Source organism: Sebastes umbrosus, chromosome 2 (genome assembly GCF_015220745.1).
Source record: "Sebastes umbrosus isolate fSebUmb1 chromosome 2, fSebUmb1.pri, whole genome shotgun sequence".
NCBI lineage: Eukaryota > Metazoa > Chordata > Actinopteri > Perciformes > Sebastidae > Sebastes > Sebastes umbrosus.
In genome coordinates this window covers 20,389,254-20,415,276 of record NC_051270.1, presented here as the reverse complement: position 1 = coordinate 20,415,276, position 26,023 = coordinate 20,389,254, and the positions used below count along the sequence as shown (strand labels likewise).

Here is a 26,023-nt window from a genome sequence, read left to right as displayed (position 1 = left end):
CTTTGACACCTGAATTTCATCTCTGGAACGAACACACTTCCAAGAAAACATCTTTATAACTAAGTTTTGTTTTTTTTGTCTTGTGGCTTCTTGTCTTGAAAGTGAAGTGTCTGGTGTCAGTGTATTGCTCACTCTCGGGCGGGTCATCCATCCAAAGCCACAGTTTAACCCCGCCCCTTTGTGGTGTGCCCGGGTATAAAACCAGCGCGCTCTCCTCTCCTCGGTCTGGTGCACCAGCTGGGAGGAGGCAGCTGGACATTTATTATAAGGGACAGAAATTAGATCTCTCCAAGCCTAACTTTAGTTCTGCACTTGCTTTTTTTTGTTGTTGGTAAAACTTGCTTTGTTAACTAGCCTTTTTCTACTTTACCTTGAAATCCTTATTTTTTTCTCAAAATGACTGGTGGCCCACTGACAGGGTTACTGGTTGCGCTGTGCGTCAGCAGCGCAGTCCACGGCTTGCCAAAGAAGAGCAAAAGACAAAGTGGCCAGTTTCAGGTGTTTCCTGAGCTCCGTGACGCAGCGGCTGTTACTTCAGGTGCGTACAAGGACCTCCAAAAACCATCAAATGTCCTTCAGTTTTATTCTCTCTTAAGCATAAAAAGTCATTTTCTTTCTGCATTACAACGTGACGTATAGTGCATAATGTATTAATAACTTTACAGTAACTTTTGTCATAAATAATGCTTTTTATTTTGCATTAATTTAATTTTTTATGAGTTGAGACAAATAAAAAGTAATTTTCTTTCTGCATTACAACGTGATTTATAGTGCGTGTTGTATTAATAACTTTACAGTAACTTTTGTCATAAATAATGCTTTTTATTTTGCATTAATTTCATTTTTTTATGAGTTGAGACAAATAAAAAGTCATTTTCTTTCTGCATTACAACGTGATGTATAGTGCATAATGTATTAATAACTTTACAGTAACTTTTGTCATAAATAATGTTTTTTATTTTGCATTAATTTCATTTTTTTATGAGTTGACACAAATAAAAAGTAATTTTCTTTCTGCATTACAACGTGATATATTAATAACGTTACAGTAACTTTTGTCATAAATAATGGTTTTTATTTTGCATTAATTTAATTTTTTATGAGTTGAGACAAATAAAAAGTAATTTTCTTTCTGCATTACAACGTGATGTATTAATAACTTTACAGTAACTTTTGTCACAAATAATGGTTTTTAGTTTGCATTAATTAAATTTTTTGAGTTGAGACAAATAAAAAGTAATTTTCTTTCTGCATTACAACGTGATTTATAGTGCGTGTTGTATTAATAACTTTGCAGTAACTTTTGTCATACCTAATGATTTTTTTATTTTGCATTAATTTTTTTTTTTTGAGTTGAGACAAATCAACACATTTTTCGGTCCATATGTTTAATACTCTTTATGTAACATATATTCCTATTATATGATTTCTATAGTCGGCTGTGAGGAAAATGGTCGCTCATACAGACCGAACGAGCAGTGGGAGAAACCCTACCTCGGTAGTACACTGGTGTGCACCTGCAATGGAGCAGCAGGCATCAAATGTAAAAGTAAACCTGAAGGTCAGTGAGAGACCAACCGGTTTGATATAGAAATGTCTTAGCAGGCCATTTCTTCTCAGGCTCACTTTTCACATCTGGAAATGATGAGTGAAAACTTTTAGTTTGGGATAGTTATAGTCACTTGTTTCAGAACTTTTGTGTAAATACACAATAGCATATATATATAGTAAATCACACCATGACTGAAACACCAGACCTGAGTTGCTTAAAGGAACACTTGGGAACATATTGAGACACTCACTTTCAACTTTTTGTATTGCTCTATGCAGCAAGAGAAATATCCACAACAATAACAAACTCTTAACCTTTTGGTGTTTCCTCTGTTTTTCTCTCAGTGGAGGAGTCCTGTTATGATAAGTACAATGACCGGCAATACCGGGTCGGTGAAACCTACGAGAGACCAAAGGACGCGATGATGTGGGACTGCACCTGTATTGGTTCTGGTCGTGGCAAGATCAGCTGTACCATTGCAAGTGAGTAACCGGAATATTTAAGTTCATGCAGTTCAAAAATCTATATTTATACATGATAAAATGTTAGTGATGTTCAATTCAATTATATTATTTCTATGTCACTTTTGTGTGTGTCATTTTCTTGTAAAAAGAACTGAGTGGTTTGTCTTCCCTGATTCTCTCATGCATTGGAAACACACACACCTCAGGATACCTCAGGGTGTTTTAATAAAAATGTTTACTTAAATTGCAGGCTACTGATTGAATATAAAATCTGAATGTGTCATAGTTCATAATAAAGCTGCAGCTCGTAGAAACGGAGCAAATATGATTAAAAAAAGTTATTTTTATAAAATATATCCTGACAGTAGTGTATGAGACAGATAACCCTGAAAAAAAATCTTGTACCTCTGTGTCCTCCGGTGCTCGTAATGGCATCTGCAGGATTTCGCAGACCGGAGGAAAACAAGCAGTAAGAGCTGATCTGGAGTCTGCTGTCCACCTCCGACGAGTCACGAGTCAGTCACTCATGAACTCAAACGGTCAAACTAGGCAGCGCTGATCAAATATGAATCAATATTCTGTTACTGTAATCTCTATTTCTCACCTCAAATGTTTTCAGAAACATCTTGTAGTGTACTGTTTAGGTGTAAACTGAGAAAGTTTGTGACCTGGCAGTGAGGTTGAGATCAGTTGAGGAAAAACCAAGCCCCGCCCACCAGCTGGAGCACAGCCAATAGGAACGCTCAATAGAAACGCTCTCTCTGAAATTAACTGTGATTGGCTTCAAGTAACTTGAAGCTTTAAGGGCATTTTTTCAAACCAATGCAACTTAGTACATTTTGTCCTTCACAGATCGTTGCCATGAAGGTGGGAGGTCTTATAAAATCGGTGACACTTGGCAGAGGCCTCATGAGACTGCTGATTACATGCTGGAGTGTGTGTGTCTTGGGAATGGCAAAGGAGAGTGGACCTGCAAACCTGTGGGTGAGTCCTTTTACCACCATAGATTTAAACCTGCGGTGCAACCAGGACGTCAACACTTTCCGTATGAACTCTGGAAAGCAGATAAATGTGAAATATCGCAACTTAAACCTGCAAGCTTGTATATTCAGCTGCCAGCACACACACGCACAAACTTACAGACAGGGAAATTTCCCAGAAACATGACTGTGTTTGATAGAATTGTAAATATTTGACAGCGATCCAGACAAACAAGGTAAGTGTGTGAGAGAGCACGCCTCTCCTCTTTGCCCATCTTACGCCACAGCTATTGATTTTCACTAGGTTTGTTTCTCCTGGAAAAGTCTGGGGTGATTTAGGCGCTGTGATTTCAAGCTGGATCTTACAGTGTCTTGTGACAAAACTGCAGATGCAATAAATCTCCTGTGTTTTCTGTGCAGCTGAGCGTTGCTACGACAACAACGCTGCATCATCATACGTCGTGGGGGAGACCTGGGAGAAACCGTACCAAGGCTGGATGATGCTGGACTGCACCTGTCTTGGAGAGGGAAATGGACGCATCACATGCAGCTCAAGGAGTAAGAAGAGTATAAACCAATGAACACACACTTTTACATACTTCAGTAGCGGCTGTTGACCACTGTTGTTCTCCAACCAGACCGTTGCAACGACCAGGACACCAGGAGGTCCTACCGTATCGGAGACTCGTGGTCAAAGAGGGACACAAGTGGACACGTCGTGCAGTGTCAGTGCTTAGGAAATGGCCGCGGAGAGTGGAAGTGTGAGAGACACAACGCAGGCCGAAGTGAGACTCAAAAACTCTTGCTCAAGTTCAATTTTACTGAAAGTGTTTACCAAATAGTAAAAACTTTACTCTGATCTTCTCTGATATTCATCATTCTTTCAATCTGTTTGGTGGGATACAGCCACAGGTGCTGTCGTGTTGACCCCCACCCTTTCCCAGACTCGGCAGCTGCTCGAGCCCCCCATCGAGGGGACGTGCCGCACAGACTCTGGAGCCACCTACTACGATGGACAGCGCTGGTTCAGAAGCCAGGGCAGTAAGCAGATGATCTGTACCTGTCTGGGCAACGGAGTCAGCTGTCAGGAGTGGGGTGAGTAAAAGCAGGGGTCAAAGAGCAATTATGATGATGAACTCTGTGGTCTGTTATGTTTCTAATTAGGTTTCAAAATTAAGTTCGAGAGCACCTGTATCACCAAATAATCACCATTATTAGATGCACATTGCTTTGTCTCCGCTATAATTACCATTTTCTCGCTTTTCCCTCTCCTGTCTGTGCAGAAGCCAGGAATCAGGCATATGGTGGCAACTCTAACGGCGAGTCGTGTTCCTTCCCGTTTGTCTACATGGGAAAGACCTACTACTCCTGCACCTCAGACGGACGCACAGATGGGCAGCTCTGGTGCTCTTCAACCTCAGACTATGAGAGAGACCGGCAGTACTCTTTCTGTACTGAGAAGAATGGTGAGACTTAGGAACAGGGATGTGAACCTGGGCATTTTATTTGGTTTAAGTGGATATATTGGGCTGATGATGGCCTTGTACTACATCACGGCCTTTGCCCGACAATGTCATCCACCACTAATTTATTTAAGATTCCCTCTAAATATCCTTTCCTTAATCCTTTCCTTAAAAAAAGTCTGTACAACCTGCAATGGAATTTTATTTAACATCAATTTATATAGCCTACTTGTTCATTTGTGTTTTTGAGGTTATTTTATTTTACACTTAATGTATCAGAGTTCCCTTTCTGGGATTCTTGGATATTTGTAAATTTCGGTATGAAAATTGCCATATTTAAAGATAATATTGGCGCAAATATTATCAAATCTATCACAGTCCCCACACTCTGCATTGTAGTATGGTGCGATATACAGTGTCTCTGTCTCTATTCCAGCCATTGTGGCAACACGAGGAGGAAACTCCAACGGCGGACTGTGCCACTTCCCCTTCCTCTACAGTGGCCGCAACTACACCGACTGCACCGCTGACGGGCGCCGTGATAGCATGAGGTGGTGTGGCACCACTCACGACTACGACACAGAGCAGCGCTTTGGTTTCTGCCCCATGGCTGGTGAGTGTGTGTGTGTGTGTGCGTGTGTGTTCTGCTTTGTTTGTTCCAAATCATGCTATCACTTTGAAACTTGACAGTTAAATGTTTAATGACACAAAGTAATTACGTATTTTTTTCCTTCTAGAGGAAGTTTTAGAACAGTAGTTTTGAAAGGTTTCCAATTTGAATTTACAATATAAAATGTCAAATCATAATGTTAGTCAAAACAGATGTGTTTAAAGGAATAGTTTGACATTTTGGGAAATACGCTTATTAACTTCCATGCTGAGAGTTAGATGAGAAGATCGATACCACTCTCATATGTGTATGGTAAATATGAAGCTACAGCCAGGAGATGGTGAAACAGTCTGCCCAAGAAAGCGAAAGCTCAAAGTTGGTGCACTTGTGTTGCTTTCAATCGATTTTTCCTCAGTGATCCTGGGTCATATGGCTAAAGTCTGACATGTTCAAATGCTAAACTAACATGGTATGGATATATTTACTTTTGTAGGGGATGTAATTACACTAAATGCTTTGGTCTTTATCTCATCTTGTTGTCAAAGATGCTAATGACGGTTTAGTTGCATGGGTCACTTGTAGACAATTGGGGACTATTTGGGGTTTATGTTCATGGGAGAGTAATGACTCTATCAGGGCTGTTACATTTACAGCGTTTGATTACATGCAGAGTGATGACACTACGGCTGACTGGACCAAGAAGAATTCCCAGTCCAAACACACACAGTACAGTTTGTTTTTATTTATTTTTTCCTTTCTTTCTTTATGTAGCCCATGAGGAGTTATGTACCACCAATGATGGAGTGATGCACCGTGTAGGCGACAAGTGGGACAAACGGCATGATGTCCAGGGTCACATGATGGAGTGCACATGCCTGGGCAACGGTCGTGGGGAGTGGAGCTGTGTTGCTCACACCCAGCTGCGAGGTCAGAGAGCTAAATCCATTTGGATTTGAAACAAAACTGTTGAAGTTGTCTTGAAGCATAAAGGTTTTATGTTAACTTTACTCCTTTTTTTTTTATCTGTCCAGATCAGTGTGTTGTTGATGGCGCGTCCTATGAAGTAAACGAGGAATTCTCCAAGCGCCATGACGAGGGCTACATGATGAACTGCACCTGCTTTGGACAGGGTCGTGGACGCTGGAAGTGTGACGCTATCGGTAAGTTCATGGCTCATTAGCTCAGCTGTTGGGGAATAAAAATGCTAATGCAGTTTTCATCAGAAAATTACAACCCCACCCTTCTTTGTCCTATCCAATCTCTGTTGTCCTCTTCTGTTTTCTACAAATAGATCAGTGTCAGGAGCCAGAAACCAGGACGTTCCATCAGATTGGAGATACATGGGAGAAAGTCATCCATGCCATCCACTACCGCTGTCATTGCTATGGCAACACGATTGGAGAGATGAGATGCGAACCTCAGCAGATCTCAGCAGGTAGGGAAAACAAATTTTCCCAACATCATTAGTAAAGCTGCTATCCACTTCAGTTGGTGTACAGCTCTGTTTCTGCAGAGTTCACATGGTCCATATTTGAATATGCTTGTTTATATACATCACACAACAACAAATGTGGTACAGAAATTAACCAGAAGACTTTAATTCCTGCCTTATCAGAGCCATAACTCACAGACATGTCACACACATATACACTATGCATGACTATCACTTTTTTTTTTTAATCTCTGATGTTCATTATGGATAAACGTTCAAAAGTCCACTTAGAAATCATAGAAAAAAAGGCACTTCTTTTTCAGATCTCATAAACTTTGCGTTTAGAAGTTTTCCACATTTGGAAGTTTTTCTTCATAATCAAAGTAATCCAGTGAGTACAAACAGGAACAGCAAATAACTAATTCGGCATGACTCTTCATTGTGCAAATGTGCTAAAATGCAAAGAAATATAGGAAAACTGCATTCAGATTTCAACCTCAACATCATTTTCTAATTTCTGGACAATCCATTCGATATAATTGTGATAACTTTGGCTGGTCTGACGCTCAATCATGGGGTGAGATATTTAAATCCTAAACCCCTGCACACTACAAGATAACATGCATATTATTAACAGGATTATTTATTTGTATTATTTAAGTATTATTTAATGGGGAAGTGTTAATTTCTCCAGTGCCTCACAGTCCTGTCCTGCAGCTTTTCCACTGAGTCAGACAGCTGTTAGTGCTTAATTTGTGTTTGCTGTACTTCTTCAACCCTCCTACGTTATTGACCTCCTTCCTCTCACCTACCCCTAACCTCCCATCACACGTCTCTGAAATGAAAAGTTCACTTGCCAGGTTTATGGAGGGAAGCGGGGGTTTGGTGTTTTTCTTGGCTTTGAAGTCTGGCAAATGGAGAAGTTCTTGCCAATCACATCACCCGTCTTCCCCTGGGTCTTTGTAGTTCCTCCCCCGCCCGGTGTTGTTGTGCTGACCTGCTGAGGGGAAAGGGATGCTGGGTTGGGGAGGGTGGCTTTATACACACTTCCTGCCTCCAACATCTCCCTCTTGTTGGGTAAAAGTTGCTTAATGTCGTACTTTGTACTGCAGCAAAATGTGTGTCCTGAATCAAACAATGACCTAAAAGGTTACAGTTGCAACATTGATCTCACTGTGATTCATGCCAGAGGAAAGTGTGTTTGTGTGTGTGTACAGAGCAGGACTTGTGAAGCTTTATGTTAGCTAGATAAACTGTGATGAATATAGTGCTCCAGTGTTATGTCAGACTGTAAAATGTCAGTGGGTGTTTGAGATGGTTTAGCACCGTCTGGTGATTTGGTTCTGCCCGAAAATGATGAATCTGTCTGACAGAGCCTCACCAAAAAGTAGCCAACTTTCACCCACAGTCTCTACAGGTAACACCGTTATAAGTCTTTGACAATGTGTGACTCTTTTTCTCATTTCTAATAGCAGCTTTGTTCTGTGTCTCTCCTACTCTCTCCTGATGTCTTCCCCTAAATGTTTTCTCTCTAAACTCCTCAGACGGCCACAGACCTGTCCAGGTGATCATCACGGAGGCAGGAAAACAGCCAGACTCCCACCCCATTCAGTGGAACCCCCCTTCATCTGTTCAAATCACACAGTACATCCTCAAGTGGAGAGTTGTGAGTCACTCTTTTGGTTCAGGTTAAAAAATAACCTTTGTAAACGCAAGTGAGCTCTCTCTTTTTTCCTGAAAAAATGTTGTTTTAAATGTGCTGACCGGTAGCATTAGTAAAGTTGAGCAAACAGTCAAGTGCTTTTGGTAATGTTGACTGAAGTTTGAACATGGACAAACAAGGTGATTAGAGGGTACATGAACTCCCCTTTACAGTCTGCAAACGCAAACACACAGACTCCAAAGAAAATATCTCCCTTTCTGTGATTTTTTTTTTTTTCTTCTCACACATCTTTTTCTCTTTGAAGACCTCAAGGACTGCCGGGCTGGTTGAAATGTTTATGAAGCTTAATTGAAGTCAAACAGATTTCCTCTGAAGGGGGTTGTGTATTTTGGACAGAAAAGTCACTCAAAGCCCTAAACTGGCCTTCCTGCTGTGAAACGTTTGTAGTTTTCTGACAGACTGCAAAGCCAGTCTAAATACTCCTAAAGCAGGATGTGGCAGTAAACAGGTCTGAGCCAGAGTCCAGTCCAAAATATACAGGCGGCCATATAAAGTCTTAATTTTCTGAATTAATTAATGATTCCAGTAAATTCTCTCAAAGTTTCACATATTTGTACAAAATTGTTCATTACTGTAAAGATTTATGTTTGACATAAAGAGTTTAGAAATCAGATTATCCAGTTGAGAAAACAATCTCACTATGAGGTCCATTTAGTAGCTATTCTGGAGCTTTCAATCATATAACATGGTCTTCAAGAGCAGGTAGTTTTTTAGCTATAATGTAATTGTAGGTGTTCAAATTTCCTTTTTTTTTTTTTATTGTTGTCCACGTTCGCCTAAAATCTGAGGTTTGGAGTTCACCCTTGAGCCTGGAAACAGCAGTTTACAAAAAGCTTTTGATCATATCACTTGATCTTCATCAGCAGATGAAGATTATCCACTCCTGTTTCCATTTTGTTTTTTCCATTAACTTTTTATCTTTTTACCCTTTCTGGTAGAAAAATAGCCGTTCTGCCTGGAAGGAGGTCGCTGTCCCCGGCCACCTCAACTCCTACACCATCAGCGGGCTGCGTCCAGGCATCACCTACGAGGGTCAGCTGATCAGCATCCTGCGCTACGGACGCCGCGAGGTCACACGCTTCGATTTCACCACTAACCAAGGCTCCTGTGAGTAAACTTGAGCAGTGACATTCTCTCAATGCCACAAATCTAAAAACATTGTTCACACGAACATTATATCCTTTTTTCTCTCAAGTGGAAACATCAGAGGGAGAGACGACCCAACTTCCTGCAGTGTTGGACACTTCTGAGTCGGTGACAGAAATCACCTCAAACAGCTTCGTTGTGTCCTGGACATCAGCCTCTTCTACCGTCTCTGGCTTCAGGGTGGAGTATGAGCTCAGTGAGGACGGGGCCAAGCCGAAAGTCCTGGGTGAGATCCTTTGACCATCACTGAAACCTCCATAATGTCACAAGCAAATAACTAAATGGATTGATTTATTGGGTAGTTTTTCTGTTGAGGTTCTGACTGATGTATCTCAGAATAAATGTGATCAACACCAATTTCATTAGGAGTGGGCAATATGGGTAAAACCCTCTGTCAGTGGTGGAAGAAATATTCAGATCCTTTACTTAAGTAAAAGTACTAATACCACATTGAAAATATCCCACTACAAGTAAAAGTCCCGCATTCAAAACCTTAGTTAAGTAAAACTATGCAAATTTTATCAGCTAAATTTACTTATTATTCAGAAAAATTTCAATGTTTTACTATTAACATGATGTTTTTGGATTAATATTACTGCTGTATTCATGTGTATGTTGCATTTTACTGCTGTATATGTACATTATACTGTTGGGTAGTTTAATCTACAGCAATGCATCATATTCTATAAGATCATCATATGTTTGTAGCTTCGCTTAAGAGAATATTCTCAATCCATAAAGGAGCACTGCATCGTTTCGTTTATCAGAGAAATTCAGACTCACCAGATTTGGAGATACATGGTTTTCACTGGAGAGGGTGTGACAATTTGTAATCTAAAAAGTAACTGGTAACTGTAGCTTTCAGAAAAATAGTGGGGTAAAAAGTACATTATTTGCCTCTGAGATGTAGTGGAGTACAAGTATAAAGTTGCGTTAAATTAAAATAGTCAAGTACCTCAAATTTGTACTTAAGGACAGTACTTGAGTAAATGTACTTAGTTACATTCCAACACTGATTATGGTATATGTAATTTTAAATTGAGGTATTTATAAATGTTGTCATATAGTAAATTATCTGTAAAATGACTAGACCAGTCTGTCTGTTTTTGGCTAATCTGGCCAATTAAATTCCTGGCTAGTCAATGAACTTCATCAAGTTGAAGCAAAAATCATATACAAATCCAGTATTGCCATTAAGCAGCCCTCCTCACTGATGTGCGCCATTGCCCAACATGGTTTCAGTCACCCAGAAATATTGAAGATATAGCTACCATGGTATAAACATACTATAAAAAATAATACATATTTAAAACAGATATAATGGTATGTTTATTAACTATCTTTTTGTCGGCTTCTCCAGATGTTCCTCGCACAGCCAGCTCTGTCACCATCGCCGACCTCCTGCCAGGACGCAGATACAACGTCAACGTCTACGAGCTCCCAGATCAGGGACAGCCAAACCTCATTCTGACTACCTCCCAGACTACAGGTGGGAGAATCCCTCTCTTCCTCTTTGTCACGACAATAAATCTCAGGATTATGCAAATTTTGTGCATTTTTACACAAACGTTTACGACGTGACTGATTTCCATTCTCCTTTCCCTCCCCCAGCTCCTGACACCCCTGCTCAACACGTAGTCGATGATGTGAGAGACTCCTCCATTCGAATCAGCTGGACCAGGCCTCAGGCTCCTATTACTGGTAAGGAACTTGTCTCTGTATGTGTGTTTATACGTGATTTAGTAGTTTGATATAGAGATCCATTTGATTTTGGCAGTATGTAACTGTATGTTTGTGCCTGCCAGGTTACCGCGTTGTGTACACGCCATCAGTGGAAGGCAGCAGCACTGAGCTGAACCTGCCAGACTCCCAGACCTCAGTGACCCTGGATGACCTTCGCCCCGGTCGCCTTTACAACATCAGCATCTACGCTGTGGAGGAGGATCAGGAGAGTGAGCCTGTTTTTGTACAGGTCAACACCGCCGGAACCCCTCCACCAGGTGCACATTTTTAACAGATTACCCTTTCAGTAACTAAAGAATTCGAAATTAATGAAAACTTACAAAATTTGAGCCAATTGGAGTTTTTGTTGTTTTAATAAAACATTCACAGTAGGTTAATCTATTCTTTAGATGGTACATTATTCTTTTTATAGCATTTTTTGTGTTTTGGCTGTCAGTGAAAGCTGAGCAGATTAAGTTAATACACGCAGCAAAAGATTCCTTATAGGGCCAAGAAGCTTTAAGATGGGCTTTCCAGTGTTTGGTAAAGACAGAGCATATCAAAACATTGCTTTGTCAAAATGTGCTCTTACAGCTATAGCTATACCATGGTAATCTCTTCTTATCTTCATCTTAGTCTGTCGCGGCCCCTGAATGACCTCTCTTTAATTTATGGTGTGCTCAGAAGCAGACACCTGTTCAGACATAGTGAAAACACAAGCAGACATGTACAACCCACACAGACGCACACACACTTCATAAATCCTCAGTATATCTTAAATTGGAATTCCATTCCTGACTCTCTTCTTGTGCCTGGCACGGCAAAATGTAGTTTTATTATGCTCGAAAAACAAAACCAGATGATGTAGAGAATGGCTGCTTTATTGTTAAGATCTGTCAATTGTTAAAGCCTTTCATTGCACTTTTTCACAGATGATTGCAAATCTGCCACAATGAAGACAAACAGATTTTTAGATTGTTTTACTGTATTTAGCATTTTTAACCCTGTACAGAATATACACAGCTAAGTTAAAGGTGCCCTGTGGAGTTTTTTGTAAACAAAGCTTTGTTTCGGTTCAGTGTTTTTCCAAACAAAATGAGGAGCGAGTCATGAAAACATTGCTCCATAGCGTTACTAATGGTCCGTAACTCCAGAGGGTACTTTTAAGACTGATTCTGGCTGTCCCTTGTCAATCAATCCACTATTTCCTGTCCACAGAGGAGGTCCCGGCACCCACAGACCTGCAGTTCTACGAGATTTCAGATATGAAGATCACCATCACCTGGATCGGTCCACCCAACGAGGTGACCGGTTACAGGGTGCACTTCACCCCCGTTGCTCCTGACGGCACTGAGAGGAGGCTCTTGCAGCTGCCCATCTCACCCAATGCATACGCTGATATCACCCACTTGCAGCCGGGCACACTGTACCGCTTCTACATCTATGCCATCAATGGTGGAGTAGAGAGCAAGGCACTTGTGGGAGAAAGGTCTACCAGTAAGTATCGCCGTGGACCAAGGGGCCCAATTTAGACGCAGAGGGATTACAATAACAGAAAAGATGAGATGTTCTGCCTTACGTGTTGCATTTTCTATCCCCTTCAGAGCCTGATTCGCCCACCGATGTGCGTTTCACTGACATCGGCCCCGACAGTGCAGTGGTCATCTGGGAGGCTCCCCGCGCCATCGTCAGCGGTTACCGTCTCTTCCTGAGCATCGAGGGCTCCAGCCCCATTGAGAAGAGGATCCCCGGCAGGGTCACCCAGTACGCTTTGAAGAATTTACGTCCGGACACCAAGTACACTGCCACCCTGCACTCTGACCTGAACAACGAGCTCAGCGAGGGCGTCAACACATATTTTATCACCTGTCAGTATTAAAAGAAACACAAGATCTGCAGAGAGTAAAATAAATTGTTGCAAGAATTTAAATTTATATTTTTCCCATTCTGTCCTCCTCCCAGCTCCCCAGATGGGAAATAATCCTGCTTTCAGCACTGAGGTTACTGATGCGTCTATCATCATCTCCTGGATACCTGTCCGCAGGTTCAGCTACAAGGTAGATGCCTGCATCTTCTCACCACATCAAAAAAAAAAAAAAAGAAATCAGTTCATCATCTAGAGAAACAACTGTTCATAATCAAACAAAATTAAATCTACTTTAATTAACATGTTATACTATCAATGGGTCAAATCACTGTGTGTAATATGAAATGGGTTGATCATCAACTTAATAAGGTGATGATATGTCAGCTTGTTGTGTTTACAGATTATTGTGCTGGCACCAGGGTGCCAAAAAAAATCCCTTTTTGCAGATTTAATGTCTTTGTTCTGGTATATTTTAAGTGTATTCTCTAGGTTTCTGATCTCTGCCTTCTTCTCCACAGCTGTCTGTGCTCCCCAGCCAGGTAGGCGAGTCTCCCAGAGAAGAGACCTCTGACTCTGGACGTATTTATATTCCCGGTCTGATTCCTGGAACAGAGTACACCTACAGCGTTCAGCCCATCTTCAATGGACGCAACCGTGGAAACCCCATCACCCGCAATGTTGTCACTTGTGCGTATCCAATTCTCTTTAACCGAGAAAAGGCCACCATAAAATAAATTGTATAACTGATCACCAGATTAATACTACTGTGGGCCTACATAGCACTATTCTAACCATTAGGCATGAGTTTGTTTAAGAAGTTCTTGCTGTATCAAATCAAGTTTCTCATGCTTGTGTCATGATCTGTTTTTCTCTCCTTGCAGCCCTGTCTCCTCCCACTGACCTCAGAGTTGAGTCCAGCCCTGTCACAGGAGATCTCACTGTCCACTGGGTAGCTTCCAAAACACCAGGTAAATATTGACTGTGCTCCCCACGCACTGCTAGCACATCTGTCCAGACCTTGGCCTTCAAATGGTATTTTTTTTCACTAGGACAAATGTCTCTTCCCGGTTTTTCCTTTTGACTCATAAATTGCAAGAGCCTGGACATTATGTTCTAACTCCTCCATATTTTTCATGTTCCCCCACCCTCTGCAGGCATCACAGGCTACAGAGTGACAAGCACGCCGACTGACGGTCAGCGAGGAAACACCCTGGAAGAGTTTGTTCGAGCCGATGAAACCTCATGCATGCTAGAGAGTCTGAATCTGGGGGCGGAGTACAACATCAGTGTCTTCACCACCAAGGGACAGTTGGAAAGTGTACCTGTGTCCACAATTGTCACACCAGGTAAGCATTCACACATGTTGAAAGGCATCAAACACACAACTTCCTCACAGAAAAGACCAATGTGTCTGTGTAAGAGAGGAGAAAAAGAAAGGCTGGGTCGAAGTCAAACTGGAGCCAACTCGAATATTTCACTTCCTGTCATTTTCATTATTCCCACCCTTACAATGTATTCCTATTCATGCTGGAACTTTTCCCGAATGCATTGTTTTTGAAATTGGCACGGTTTCAAAAGAAAAAAAAAAAGATGCTTGAATGCCTTCATGAAGCTGCATTAATGTATTTATGGCCACTAGGGGGCAGAATAATTCAAAACAGCCTGAAAGACACAGCTCTGTCATTATCACCTTTTAACCTTATCAAGTTTTAAAGTTGTTGTCTGATGGGTTAACAGAAAAATGCCCACTTGCAGATTCAGCAGACACAGAGCAACATTATCAGCTCATTGAATGGCTATCTAAGTAATTAATTTCAATACTCCACTAAACTTTATTTTACACTTTAGTTTGCGAGAAATTAAAAGGCTGAAAAGCTCCATGGAGCTGCAGAGTTGGTGGCTAATTCTCTGTGGGCAATCTGTTTGTAAAAAGACATTGTGTAATGCAGCTTTAATTATCATAACCTACTACTAACATGATAATTAGTACCATGCATGGAGGTCATGTTTATTAATTGGGATGGTGATTTTTCTTTTTTTTTAAGCATGCCAGGTACACTAGTATCACTGCTTTGATTAAAGTAAATCGTGATTGTTTATTGACTTCAGTAATTTGTAATTATCTCTATCTAGCATGGCTACTGTTATACTCTGGATCTCTGACTGCTTTATTGGGAATCAAATTAATGTTTTTGATATAACTAATGTAGTGGTGTGTCTGTCTCTCTAATTTTGCTTGCGCTTTGCAACTGGCCTAACCCTTTCAGACATCCCTACACCAAGTCACATTGACTTTGTCGACATTACTGACACCACCATCGGCCTGCGCTGGATCCCTCTGAACTATTCCACCATTACTGGTTACCGGATAACGGTAGTAACGTCAGGCGAGAGCTTGCCAATTTTTCAAGATATGGTGGAAGAATCTGCTGGTTATTACACGATTCGTGGCCTGGAGCCGGGCGTGGACTATGACATCAGTATCTTCACTGTTACAGAGGAGGGGGAAAGCAAGCCGACCACACACACAATGCAAACACAAGCTGGTGATTTAACTCTTTCACTCCATCTGTGGGAAGGGCTTGGGTTTTGATCTGAGAGAATTGATGAAGGCACATTAACAGACCTTTTATTAATGCACATGTACATTTCAGAAATGTTTCACATTAATCTTTATGCTATTGTAAATCTGTTTTTATTTAATTATACTTTGTTTTTCCTGTGTTAGCTATAACTTGTAACCCATCATTCCTACAGCCATTCCAGCTCCCACCAACCTACAGTTTAGGGGAGTGGGTCCTGACCACATTAGGGTGACTTGGGCAGTCCCCCATGTTGCCACACCAAGCGACATCTCTCGGTTTGTCATCCGTTACCACCCTGTAGCCACTGACGACGACATCAAGGAGGTTAATGTCGGCGGAGCCACCAACACCTTCGTGCTGGAGAGTAAGACGATCTGTTTAAAAGTGTCTGACAGAAAGCTGGATTTAAAGTCCAAAATTGGTTGTTTTTCTTTGCAATGCTCCATGTCAAGCCATTCTAACTTTATACTTATCTCTCCATTTCCATATAGACCTGCTGCCCAACACCGAGTACAGTATCAGTGTTGTGTGTGTGTACGGTGAACGAGTGAGTGAACCAGCCACAGGGACGCAGAGGACAAGTGAGTATGACAGTGGTTTCTAAAGGGGGTCAAGGGTGCCGAAAGAATTATTCATGTCCATTTCTAATGATGTTTCATCACACAGAAACAAGACAATATTTACATTAACTGTTTTGTTTTTAAACACATCAAAACAGAAGACAGAAGCGACGTACATGAAACCTGCCTTGGCAGAGGTTGCGCTCTCCGAGTGCACTTCTAGTTATTATTATTATTACCAGTGCAAAAACAGTCCAAGTCAACAACCCACTAATTGTTAAAAATGGATAATTTTTGTTGCCTTGCAATTTTGTAATTAATTGCCATTTTCATTGCATATAATTAAAATCTCTCTCTAATACCTTTCCCTGCAGCTCTGGACTCCCCCACTGGCTTGGACTTCTCTGACATTCGCACCAACTCCTTCACCGTTCACTGGCTGGCTCCAACCGCTGCCATCACCGGCTACCGCATCCGCTTTCAGAAGACGAGCGGTGGGCATGCGAAAGACGAGAGGCTGCCCCCAACCAGGACCTACTTCACTTTGACTGGACTGACACCAGAGACAGAGTATCTGATATATGTATATGCTGTCAGCAACAATGAGGAGAGTCAGCCTCTGACTGGCACACAGGCCACCAGTGAGTTCTATACTGGTTTCCACTACCACCTCTTAGTGACACTCATCAGCTGAATCTTGACTATAATTATTTGTTTTTATAGACATTTAAAAAAAATGTCCTCTCCTCTTCTAATCCTCTCCAGTCTCCGATGCTCCCACTGACCTAGAGGTAACATCGTCCACCCCGTCCAGCATTACCATTCGCTGGGACGCCCCCTCTGTCACAGTGAAGAACTACAGGATCACCTATGGTGGCACAAGTGTGTACATGTATTTTAAGTCGTAGCTTCCTCTAATCCTCAACTATATTCAGAGTGTGACACTCGGCCCTTCTTCACTCTCTTTCTAGGTGGCGAGACTCCTCAAGAGTTCTCAATCCCAGGCACTCAGACCTACGCCACCATCACCGGTCTGAAGCCTGGTACAGACTACACCATCACGGTCTATGCTGTTACCGGAAGAGGGGACAGCCCCGCCTCCAACACCCCGGTCTACATCACGCACAAGACTGGTACATCAACGTAAAAAAAAAATTTCCGGGGGAAAATAAATGTGGAGGGGTTAAAATAAATCTAAATTTTGTTATGTGTTCGTCTCTCTTTTAGATACCGAGCCCCCCACTGACATGAGGCTGACTGATGTGAGTGATAACGCCCTCACAGTGCGCTGGTCTCCTGCTCAGGGACCAATCAGAGGCTACAGAGTCACCAGTGTCCCCAGGAATGGTCTGGGACCGTCCTACTCCGAGGTGGTGGCCCCTGGTAAGACAGGCCAAAACAAGAAAACAGCTGTACAGAACCAGGCTGAAATCTTTATTATATATATTCTTATATTTTTTTCCAACACAGTATCCTCTTCTCATTGGCTCTTTTTCTGCTTCTCTGTTACAGATCAGACTCAGATGACCTTCTCAGGTCTGATGCCCACTGTGGAGTATGTTGTGAGTGTCTATGCCCTGGGCAATGATGGACAACCCTCTTCCCCCGTGGTGGAGAATGCTATCACTGGTTAGTTTGACTCAATTCAGTGAAAACTGATCCAAGAAAGACTTCAACTAGGGATTGATTTGGCACAAGTTATGCGAGTTGCTCTGTTAGTGGTATTCAGTGCGTTTACATGCACTTAAGTAACTCGGTTACAGGCATCTCCTTTCTTTCTTCCTGATTTCTTAACATCATGTTAACGAGAAACCTTGTTTTCCTAATCAGAATAGGGGATTAGGCAAACTTTCCCCAGCTCGATTTCTTCTGGAGGAAGCCATATATATACTGTATGAATTAATTCTGATGCTTAATTCTCCTCTCAAACATCTATCTTGGTTTTGTTTGATGATAAAATGCCAATGTGTTGATATGCAGTTAGTACTTATTAATTCTAATTAAATTCAAAGTGCTTAACAGCAAACAGCTTCAATATCGATACCAGAGTAACTCAACAGTTGAGACAAAGTAAACCCGTTTCGCTTTAAGATCTATTAATAGCCTTAGAAGTGTACATTCTTTAATAAAAAACAACAGCTCAGAGCTGAAATGAATCCCCCTCCCATCTTCCTCCTCTACTACAGCTATGGACCGTCCCAAGGACCTGACCTTCTCTGACATCGACTCCAACTCCATGCGCATCACTTGGGATAGTCCAGACGGCACAGTGACATCATACCGTGTCCTCTACTCCAGCTCAGAGGAGAGTGAAAGGGAGCTGCGTCCGGCACCCAGAGGTGACCAGGACACTGTTGTGCTGACAAACCTTCGCCCCGGGACAGAGTACACTGTTAAAGTCATCGCCCTCCATGGCCGCACACCCAGCACACCGTTGGTGGGAACCCAGGCCACAGGTAAGAACTACATAGAAAACATCAACATATCCATGACCTTATTTATATGTTCCCCGACTACAATTCTAAATGTGTTTTTGCTGTCTCAGTGATCCCTGCTCCGACCAGCCTGGTGATCTCAGAGGTCGGTCCCTCCACCTTCACCGTGACATGGCGTGCCCCCAATGCACGCCTGTCAGGCTACCGCGTGGTCGTCACCCCCAAGAACATCAACGGCCCCACCAAAGAGATGAATGTTGCACCAGACACCACACGTGTCGTCGTACCAGGGCTCATGGTAACAAGAGTTCTTATCTCAGTATTTTCATGGATTCATTCATTAGTCAGTCAGTGAATAAATGTCAACTGTGTGTCTGTTTAACATAGGTGGCAACCACATACCAGATACATGTCTACGCTCTGAAGAACTCTGTCACCAGCAGACCACTGGAGGGAGAGGTGACCACACTGGAAGGTAACTGGCTGCACCATAAATTAACATTTCCAGTCCTCACCAGTTATTATCCACTGCTCTGTTTTATGTCTGTTTTCTTTCCTCCTCAATGCAGATGTAAGTCCTCCTCGGCGTGTGCGAATCTCTGATGTGAAGGATTCTTCTTTCACATTGACCTGGCGCTCGAAGATGGAAACCATCACTGGTTTCCTCATCGAGGCCACGCCCGTCAGTGGCTCACAACCCACTCTCAGAAGGACCATCCCAAGAGACGCATACACCTACACTCTCATAGGTACACCACACCTTCCTACTAAACAGACCTTTAAAACAGTGGAAACGGTTTACAGATGTAATGGATGGAAATGTGATTTAATTTGTTTTTTGTTTTTTTCCTAAGGTCTGCAGCCAGGCACCAGTTACTCTGTTAACCTGTATACTCTGAATGGCAACACAAGGAGTGCCCCATTTAATCTCATGATTCAAACAGGTACTATTCAAATCTGTGTCTGATCTCTCTGCTTCATTATGAATACATTTAAGGCTTCATAATGTAAACTTCAGTTTAAATCTGTTTTTTTTTTCATATTCAGAAATGTTGTTCTACATGTAGTTGCTGGTGATTTATCTCTGTCATTACATACAGTACATAATATACAGTACAATGCGAATTCAAGCAACGTAAAGGGACACAGACAGAGAGATGGAAAGAATAAGGCAAATAATGGTTTAGTTTAATGCAGCCACAGTAGATGCACACATTTTCGAGATGATATCTCTGTTTCTGCCGCATCAATTTAGATTTTTTTTTTTAAACTTTCCATCGGGAGTCCGGCAATGTTTTAGGAGTGCACTGCTAAATTTACTGTAACTCGACAGTGCACACACAAACGAACAAGCGATCACATCATCTAACATGATATTTTTCTTCAAAGCTGAACCAGTTGTCCAGGCTCCCACCAACCTCCAGTTGACATCTTTGACCCCCACCTCCATCTCCTTCACCTGGCAGCCACCTGCCACACACATCACAGGATACTACGTCACCTATGAGGAGTCAGGAGGAGCACCCCGAGAGCTCACCCCACGACCCCACTCCGGCCAAAACTACGCCACCATATCTGGTATGCGCTTGTCAACCGGTTCATTATCACTACAAACAATATTTTATTTTTCATTTCCATTTTGATTGAAAATAAAAAGTTTTAGATTTATAAAGCTTCACCCGGACTCCACCAGTTATATAATTCCCTTACATGTAATCTCGAGTCAGGTGCAACCCACTAATTCCTCTATGTGATAATTATTCCTCTCCTCAGGCCTGAGACCAGCCACAGAGTACATCATCAAGATCATCGCCATCCAGAACACACAGAGGAGCACACCTCTGGTGGGCAAACTCAGGACTCGTGAGTATTTTGAGACTTCTACTCATCAAATGGTGATGGTAAATGGGATAAAGTGTCAAAATTCAAATTAGTTAATGGTAAACATCCTATAAAATGTAAGGGCTTAAATGGCAGCTATAATCTGCTCAGCTGAATCACAATGTTTTGCTGCAACAGCTCAGAAGCCTTGAAATAAAACAATAATACCCCTTTTTATTTTGAATGTCTCCAAAAATAACATTCAAAATATCTTGTGTGTTAATAATACTGCATTAAGACACACTTTGACATGAAGTAGTACCCAGCAATGCTGCATATGCATCGCCTCCTGTTGGCTGAGATATGTTAGTGCAGCTCTGCTTAACCTCCCCCCTAATCTAACCTGCTCGCTTCCCTAACCCCGTCTCTCCCGCCCAGAACCAGACTCCTTGCTTCCCCTGCCTCTGCCCCCCGGCTCCGGAGGTTCTGGTGACAGGCTGGATGTGCCTGAAACTGACTTGGACAACAGAGTCCAGGTAGTGGGCAACAATGGCCAGGATGGGCATGGTGATCAAAGCCAGAATGTGGAGTACACAGAGTACAACAACAACGGAGACAACAACAGATATAATGGTAACAGTGGCAACCCACAGTCTCCCTATGGGCAAGTTCGTGAGCCCCTGGTCTTTTTACCCCTTCCTGATGCAGAGGGCCGCAGACTGCCCATCCTGAAGCTGAACCTGCCCATCGGCTCCCCGTTTGATAATGACACGGGAGTGCCGCAGGAGGCCCAAACTCAGACCTCCATCTCCTGGAAGCCTTACAAGCAGAGCAACGCCTACATGGTGTCCTGCCATCCCCTCACACACTTAAATGAGAAGATGTTCCAGGTAAGATACAAGGGTTGTGGTTTCCAGGCCAGCCCATCATGCCGTCTGAGCATTATTTATCGGTCATATTAGATGAAATCTCTTATTTCATCTGGAAAAATCTCGTCTCTCTCTACCTGTCCAGGTCCGCCTGCCCGGCACAGCCACCACTGCTACCCTGATAGGACTCTCCCCTGGAGCGAACTATAATGTGATCGTGGAGGCTCTGATGGGGGCGCTCAAACACAAGATACTGGAGCAGGTCGTCACTGCTGGAAACACACGTGAGCATCCTGCAGCAACTGCTGTGTCTAAACTGGGCTGAACTAAGTCAGAATTCATTATAAAGCAACTCCTGCTAATTAATTAAGGGCCTTTATTTACCTCAGTGGAAAAGAAAACCAGGCTTTTTTATGTTAGACATAGGTTAGACATAGCTTTTATTCCTGATTTTTCCTGTCCCCTGGTTAATGTGACCTCAGAACTTCCTCCCAGTTTACATTTACATTTTTTCTAGTTAATATAATGTACATTTAAAAAAAACAAAAAAACTTGAATTCATTAAATAATTCCAGTTGTGCTGGCCACAACTCCGATTATCATTTGAAACACTGCCATTATTTTAAATTCAAAATTCAAAACTATTCTCATTGATTGGAAGTGACAATACGCTTCTTCTCTACACTTCGACTTGAGCCTTTTCACGGAAGGATAGACACTAGTTGCAGCTAATAAAATGTATAATGGGCAAATTTTATGTACTTATTTAGTAGGATTTTAGTACTGACTATTGGCAGTGCTTTCTCATTAGCTTACCTTAAATCAAACTTAGTAGTAAGTTAATAAATAATTTTATTAGCTGCAACAGTGTTTTAATGCAATGAAACCTCAGTGAAAAGGATCCCTTGAGAAGCACAGATGGACGATTAAAACTACATTGTTACCACATTTTATTTTTTGCATTTTAGTTTGGCCTCTTAGAGATATGATACTGATGAAAAATATCATTATTAATAAGCAAATAAATAAAAACCATCATTGCCCAAAAGAAGTTCATTCAAAAGGGAGCGGCAGTTAATGAAACCTCAAGTAACTCGTGGCTTACACACATTGTTTTCTTGTGTATTTTTCCCCACCCATCTTCTATCAGTCCCAGAGGGAGTGCCCTCCACTAAGGACTCATGTTATGATGCCTTCACTGCAACCTACCACGATGTTGGTGGTGAATGGGAGCGGATGTCTGAGACGGGCTTCAAGCTGTGGTGCAGATGCCTGGGTCTGGGAAGTGGACACTTCAGATGTGATTCATCTAGTAAGTTTTGGGGATATTTTTTTCCTGGAGGTACATAAGCATAGTTGGAATGAGAGTATATTTTACTTCTACTTTCTCTTACTATTGTTTTGTCCATCATTAGAGTGGTGCCATGACAATGGCAACAACTATCGCATTGGAGAGAAGTGGGACCGCAAAGCAGACAATGGTCACTTGATGAGCTGCACTTGCTTGGGAAATGGCAAAGGAGAGTTCAAGTGTGAACCACGTAAGGCCTCTTAAAACCCAAAGAAATATTCAACAACTGTCTCCAAAAGGTGTGAAGGAGTTGCATGTGGATTTTAATGTGTATGTACGCCCACACAGATGATTCAGTGTGCTATGATGATGGCAAAACTTACCAGGTGGGAATCCAGTGGCAGAAGGAGTACCTGGGTGCCATCTGCACCTGCACTTGCTTTGGAGGACAGCAGGTACGACACATCAGCTTCTCTGGCTTTGGGTCTGATGTTCAGTGACACATATATTGAGTTGTTATTAACTTGTCATCATTCTGCGAGTTAAATGGAGCATGTACGCTTGTGTATGTTTGGTCTCATCAGGGCTGGCGATGTGAGAACTGCCGCAGACCAGGTGGTGATGTCGAAGCCAGTCTGCTGCAACCTGTTAGATATGGAAACACACTACGCGTGAGTTGAATGTTTATGACATTTTTTATGATATATTATACTATGATGTTTTTTATGACATACTATGACTTTGTGACTTTTTCATGACATACTATATTAAGACTTTTCATGACAGTTCTCAACATTTTTCGACATACTATACTATACTATGACGATTTTACTAGGACTTTTTCACTAAATATTTCAACATATTCTATAATTTTTTGCACATTTTTTGATTTACTATACTATGACTTTATTTCGAAACATTTTTCGACATACTTTCTTATGACTTTTTTCACAGCCTTTTTCGACTACTATTTTCACATACGACATTTTTTGACATACTGACTTTTTTCATGACATTTTTTGATATACTATACTATGAATTTTTTTTCACAAGATTTTTCTACATACTATACTATGACCTTTTCCACGAAAAATTTCAACATACTGTAGTATGACTTTTTTTCATGACATTTTTGGACAAACTATACCATGACTTTATTTCACAAAATGTTTCGACATGCTATAAAATGACTATTTTTCACAACATTGTTTGACATACTATACTATTAGTGTTTTTAATGAAATTATTAGACATAATATACTATGATTTTATTATGACATACTGACTTTTTATGACATTTTTCAACATACTATGACCTTTTTTTGCCATACTATAGTGTGACTTTTTTATGCCAACTATATTGTGTTTTTTTTATGATTTGTTTTACATACTATACTATGACTAGCAATCGCCCAACAGTACTGTGATGCCATCGCAGTCACAAAATCTGTCTACAGACACACACATGCCCTCCTCTCTCGGACTATGCTCATCTCCACACTCAACCTTAATTTTGTCAAATACACATCTGTTAAGTTTCGTGACTGTATCTTGCAAGGTAAAAAAATACTGTGCCCAGACACACACATACAGACTCACAAGGTAAAACAATACCAGCATCGCTGTTGCAGCTGGTAATGACCACAGGGAAACCAATGAAGAATGTGATCAAATATACAGGATTGGTTCTACCTAGGAATGTGACCTTACCTTTTCAACTTTTCCTCCAGAATATTAATTGCCCCATTGAGTGCCTCCGACCAGACCTGCTGGCAGATGCACATGCTCCTCTAAATCCTCTGGAGTAAAGGATCGGACATATGCTTTGCTCCCTCAACCTCCAATCGCTGCACTGTCTCACCATTTAGAAGCCATACTGTTTGTGATTTAACTAACTGCCCTATCACTTTCTGACACATGTTTAGCCAAAGATGTTACACTGCCCTGCTGCCTGACCAAAGTTATCCTCCTCTTAAGCCAGTCTTTTCACTGTTGACCGCCAAGTCTATAAATTCATGCTCTATGGTAAAATGAAGACTCCTGCCGTTTTTGTTTTTTTGTGCAACATTCCCCTCCCCATACTAGTGTGCACCTCAAATATTCAGAAACACTTCCTAATCAAAGAGAAGAAAGTAAGCACTGTGTTAAAGAATGTCAATGTAGTTATTAACAATGATTAAATTGTCCATGAAATTGTGCTTTTCTTTTCTGTAGCCCTTCTTCTGTTACTGAGGGGTCACACTCTGTGTGATTGACACATTCTAATTTCTAATGCCTTTTTACTAATTTATCCCTTTAATCTCAATGTGTGAATGTGTGAACTGGGATGTGAGAATTTGAACTGTTCTATTTTTGTACATTGTTGTCCGTGCCAAAGTTGTTTCTACCTTTTGACAAAAAAGAAGTCCCTTATTTTAATAAAGCTGGAGATATCCTGAAACCTAAGCACAATGTTTTTGTTTTGTTTTGTTTTTTTAAGACAGAGATTTGGAGTAAATGGAATAAAAAGATCAGTCATAAAAAATTAATAAAAAAAGCCATTAGATATTATGTCAAAAACAGTCATAAAAAAATTCATAGTATAGAATGTTGGAAAAAGTCATATTATAGTGTGTTAAAAAAAGTAAAAGTATAGCATGTTGGAAAAGTCATAGTATAGTATGTCGAAACAAAGTCATAGTATAGTATGTCCAAAAGAGATCTTAAAAAGTCATAGTATAGCATGTCTAAAATAAGTCATAGTATAGCATGTCTAAAAAAAGTCATAGTATAGTATGTCGAAACAAAGTCATAGTATAGTATGTCCAAAAAAGATCTTAAAAAGTCATAGTATAGTATGTCCAAAAAAGTCATAGAGTAGCATGTTGAAAAAAAGTGATAGTAGAGCATGTTAAAAAAAAGTTAAAAAACTCAACAGTATAGCATGTCAAAAAGAAGTCATTATATAGTATGTTGAAAAAAAAGTCATAGTATAGTATGTCGAAAAAAAGTCAGTATAGTATGTCAAAAAAGAAATCATAGTATAGTATGTTAAAAAAAGAGTAAAAAAAGTCATAGTATAGTATGTTAAAAAAAGAGTAAAAAAAGTCATAGTATAGTATGTCGAAAAAAAGTCATAGTATAGTATGTCAAAAAAGAAATCATAGTATAGTATGTTAAAAAAAGAGTAAAAAAAAGTCATAGTATAGTATGTCGAAAAAAAGTCATAGTATAGTATGTCGAAAAAAGATTTTAAAGTCATAGTATAGCATGTTGAAAAAAGTTATACTGTAACATGTAGAAAAAAAACTTCATAGTATAGTATGTCGAAAAAAAGTCAGTATAGTATATCGAAAAGAAATCATAGTATAGTATGTTAAAAGAAGAGTAGAAAAAAATCATAATTTAGTATGTCGAAAAAAAGTAAAAAAAAGTCATAGTATAGAATCTCCATCAATTGTGATAACATCCAACCTGACCATCGATCTAAAAAGGATCACAGACCAAACGGCAAAAATAATTTC

At 40.9% G+C, this 26,023-nt stretch overlaps 1 protein-coding gene across 3 annotated transcripts; it reads left to right on the top strand.

Moving 5' to 3' along the window:
* Positions 1–222: 222 nt before the first annotated feature.
* LOC119503084 (fibronectin-like) lies at positions 223–24,971 on the top strand. Of its 3 annotated transcripts, XM_037794625.1 has the most exons (46): positions 223–538; positions 1,436–1,561; positions 1,897–2,034; positions 2,869–3,000; positions 3,417–3,554; positions 3,635–3,781; positions 3,903–4,091; positions 4,280–4,462; positions 4,896–5,072; positions 5,841–5,996; positions 6,101–6,229; positions 6,361–6,504; positions 8,046–8,167; positions 9,163–9,331; positions 9,420–9,596; positions 10,731–10,859; positions 10,982–11,071; positions 11,176–11,370; positions 12,311–12,589; positions 12,697–12,960; positions 13,055–13,149; positions 13,478–13,646; positions 13,841–13,927; positions 14,114–14,305; positions 15,227–15,505; positions 15,717–15,908; positions 16,036–16,125; positions 16,479–16,745; positions 16,870–16,986; positions 17,076–17,237; positions 17,332–17,487; positions 17,617–17,733; positions 18,291–18,560; positions 18,650–18,837; positions 18,927–19,014; positions 19,109–19,288; positions 19,394–19,483; positions 19,929–20,117; positions 20,313–20,402; positions 20,799–21,250; positions 21,375–21,513; positions 22,380–22,541; positions 22,645–22,770; positions 22,869–22,975; positions 23,105–23,191; positions 24,251–24,971. In XM_037794625.1, exons 1-46 carry the CDS (start codon positions 397–399, stop codon positions 24,326–24,328), a joined length of 7,395 nt encoding a protein of 2,464 aa, XP_037650553.1. In that variant the 5' UTR covers positions 223–396; the 3' UTR covers positions 24,329–24,971. The 3 variants fall into 3 exon arrangements, with proteins under 3 accessions (XP_037650553.1, XP_037650562.1, XP_037650572.1); XM_037794634.1 differs by lacking the exon at positions 1,436–1,561; XM_037794644.1 differs by lacking the exon at positions 15,227–15,505.
* The last annotated feature ends 1,052 nt before the right edge of the window (positions 24,972–26,023 follow it).

Excerpts from the sequence above, each read along its gene's own strand:
- LOC119503084 (XM_037794625.1), top strand. The coding sequence starts at position 397 with ATGACTGGTGGCCCACTGACAGGGTTACTGGTTGCGCTGTGCGTCAGC. Across the intron at positions 19,289-19,393 it reads ATACACCTACACTCTCATAG|GTCTGCAGCCAGGCACCAGT; the intron begins GTACACCACACC and ends TTTTTTCCTAAG. Across the intron at positions 22,771-22,868 it reads AGAGTTCAAGTGTGAACCAC|ATGATTCAGTGTGCTATGAT; the intron begins GTAAGGCCTCTT and ends ACGCCCACACAG.